At 45.9% G+C, this 3,234-nt stretch overlaps 1 gene segment (V, D, J or C); it reads right to left on the reverse strand.

Annotated features, from left to right (window-relative positions):
* Nucleotides 1-593: 593 nt before the first annotated feature.
* LOC123347735 lies at nt 594-1,384 on the reverse strand. The segment is given in 2 exon segments: nt 594-913; nt 1,255-1,384. Coding segments are annotated over 2 exon segments (366 nt in total).
* Between the last annotated feature and the right edge of the window lie 1,850 nt (nt 1,385-3,234).

Below are 3,234 nucleotides of genomic sequence, written 5' to 3' on the forward strand. Positions count from 1 at the left end.
GGTAATCACGAAGTGATCCATTCCCTGTCTCTCATTCCCAACGTTTAGCAAACAGGCTAGGGACACCACCCCTGCCCATCCTGGCTAATAGCCATTGATGGACCTGTCCTCCATGAATTTATCTAGTGCCTTTTTGAACCCCGCTATAGTGGTGACCTTCACAACATCATCTGACATTAAGAGTTCCACATGCTAACTGCAGGGCGAAATATTTCCTTTTGTTGGTTTTACATCTGCTGCCTATTGATTTCATTGGGTGACCCCTGGTTCTTGTGTTAAGGGAAGAATAAATAACACTTCCCTGTTGACTTTATCCGCACCCGTCGAGATTTTATACACCTCTATCACATCACCTTAATCTTTTTTTTTTCCCAAGCGGAAAAAGCCCGGTCTTATTAGTCTCTCCTCACATGGAAGCCACTGTTTTAATGCAGCTGTTTGAATAAGAATTTGGCGCTTTGGAGAGATTAGGAAGGAGTCATCTGACAGCACCACATCCGAGCCAGGGCTCCGCTTCCAACCTCAATGTTCACAATAACATCATCTGCAGCTGGGACTGGAGGGTTTTTGTACGGCTCTGCTATGTGGCTCTGTCACGGTGCTCTCTGCAGGGCGCAGAGATACACCGCTGTGTCTGCCGGCTCCAGGGAGGTGATGCTCAGAACTGTGGAGCTGTCCTCGGCCTGGGACGAAAACCTCTGCTGGGCGAAATCTTCAGTGTGGCTGCTACCGCTGGCGGACTTCGCTCCCTTCCAGAGAATGTACTGCGGGGCTTGGTTAGGATACTGGCGGTACCAGAAAAGATAGGCATAGGCAGCGCTGGTGGTGTAAGAACAGCTGAGTGACACAGAACCTCCAACTGATCCAGACACTTCGGGTTCATTGGACTGAACCGAGTCTCCCAGCGCAGCACCTGCAAAAAAAGACAAACAGATTCATGGACGTTTCACCTGTAGTTGAGACGTGGAAATTATTCCCCCTGTATTGCACTTTAGGGAATTTGAAAGCAGTCCAAGGGATTTAGGCGCCAAACGCAACAGGCATTAATGTTATGAGAAGGGGAAGGGTTGAGGTTTATCGTTAGGATTAAGGCGAGGGTATGAACAAGGGTTTAGGGTTGTGGTGAGGGTGAACTGTCAGGTTGTAGCATTCGCGTTTCGGTTATAATTCAGGGTAAGGGTTAAGTAGAGGGTTAGGTTTAGGGTAAAATGGGAACTGATTGTCTAGTTTCCTTTGAAATCCCATCCCAGTTACCTAGGAGGTTGAATATCCAAATGCTGAGAGTAAAACACGTCTCCATAATATCTTCTCTATCCACCAAGTTTCAAACTCTCAGATACTGCTGCCTGAGAGGAATATAAATTTCACTTCTGTGAGGGCAGCTACAACTGTGTAACCAACGGAGAGGAAGAGGGAGGAGTTCGGGGAACTTATCACAGATCCAGGAAACACAGTTGCAGGCTGACCAGAACATACTGAGATATTAATGCTGTTAAAGGGAGGGGGATGGACTTGTGAACAAGGGTCTGCTCTGGGACTCAGAAACCTGCTCTGCCACATACGCTGAGTGTGTGACGATGGATAATTTATTCCTCAGTTTCCCTTGCTGTAAAATGGGGGTGCGGGTTTCCAGTTTCTTTAGGGAATTTTCAGATCTTTTGACGCATTCAGATATCTTTGGTATGGGGCATTAATATGTTTGCCAGTAATAATGTCTGGGGTTATCACCAGAAAATGTAACGGGATGAGACGCCCCTCTCTGCTAGCCTCCTTTGAAATGCCCAGCTATAACTCTTGAAATATTTTTTTTTTGCTGGCATCCTGAAGATTAAACCGAAGATCAGCTTGGAAGGGTTTCAAATGACAAACTGTGTGTATATATTCCACCGGCAGGTGGCGATGCTTTGTCATAATTTTAGCAGGTAGAACAACCTTACAGTTCAGGGCTCTCATCATATATTCTTATCAAAGGTTTGTGGCAATTAAATAGTTTTCCCCAACAAATCCGCCCCAAATGTAAATGTCTATAAAATAGGAGTATTGATTGGAACACTGGTGAGTTGGTAACTGCAGCTGGACTCCATCACTCAAAAATGGGTATTTCTAACTATTTCCCTGTATTTCAACTTGCATATTTTACTCCCATTTCACCATAGGGAGAATATACAGTTAAGATAACGAGTATTTTAAAAGTCTATTGTTCGTTTTTCAATGAAATTTTCATTCACATTTTATCTCAGTTTGTTTTCCCAACAGTAGTTCATGTTGTCTCTATTTTACCCATAATTGTAACCCTTCTTTTATTGCAAATTATTCCCCCTCCCCCCACAGACGCACACACACGACACCGATACAAATCATCTCCTAAACTAGGCAAAGAGGTGTTAATAGTTCCCTAAATAACGATCATGCCCATTATATTATCCAAGAGCGATGTCTAAATTAGCTCTTTAAATACACATTTAACTTTTACGGGCAGTTGTATTTTTAAGCAGCGTCAGTCCTCGCTTCCAAGCCGTTGCTGTACGTTTAATGTCTGTAACAGCCACTGCAGCAGAGCTCGGAGGGTTTTTGTACATCTCTGCTCCGTGGCTCTGTCACTGTGCGCGCTGCAAGGCGCAGAGATACACCGCGGTGTCCGCCAGCTCCAGGGCTGTGATGTTCAGAACGGTGGAGTTGTCATCAGCCTTAAAGGAAAACCTCTCCTGGGCGAAATCTGCAGTATCGCTGTAAGCGCTGTATGCTTTTGTTCCTCTCCGGAGAATGTACTGAGGGGCTTGGTAGGGAAACCGGCGGTACCAAAAGAGAGAGACGCCGACAACGTCACTGCTATTGTAGGAACAGCTGAGTGTCACAGTCTCTCCTACTGCCCCAGACACTGCGGGTTCCTTGGATCGGACCGAGTCGCCCAGCGCAGCACCTGCAACAAGACAATCAAGCTCAGGGACACCCTTCAATTGCACTTGCCCCATGGAAGCGGTTCTAGGTGCGCGGCAGTTTGAGGGTGGGGAATTTCGAAGGAAGGTAAGGGCGTTATGCGCCAAACAATGCCAAAGGAATTAAAGAGTTAGGGGCGACCATGGAGAAAAACCTGAACGTTTAGGGTAAGTGCTAAGGTTAAGGAAATCTATGCTGCACGGGTTAGGGTTATGCTTCCAATTTACTGTGCAATGAGTGTGTAATTCCTGTAGAATTCTCTGAAAATTCGAGTCCGGGTACCTAGGAGATTCACTA

The sequence above is a fragment of the Mauremys mutica genome, chromosome 13 (genome assembly GCF_020497125.1).
Source record: "Mauremys mutica isolate MM-2020 ecotype Southern chromosome 13, ASM2049712v1, whole genome shotgun sequence".
NCBI lineage: Eukaryota > Metazoa > Chordata > Testudines > Geoemydidae > Mauremys > Mauremys mutica.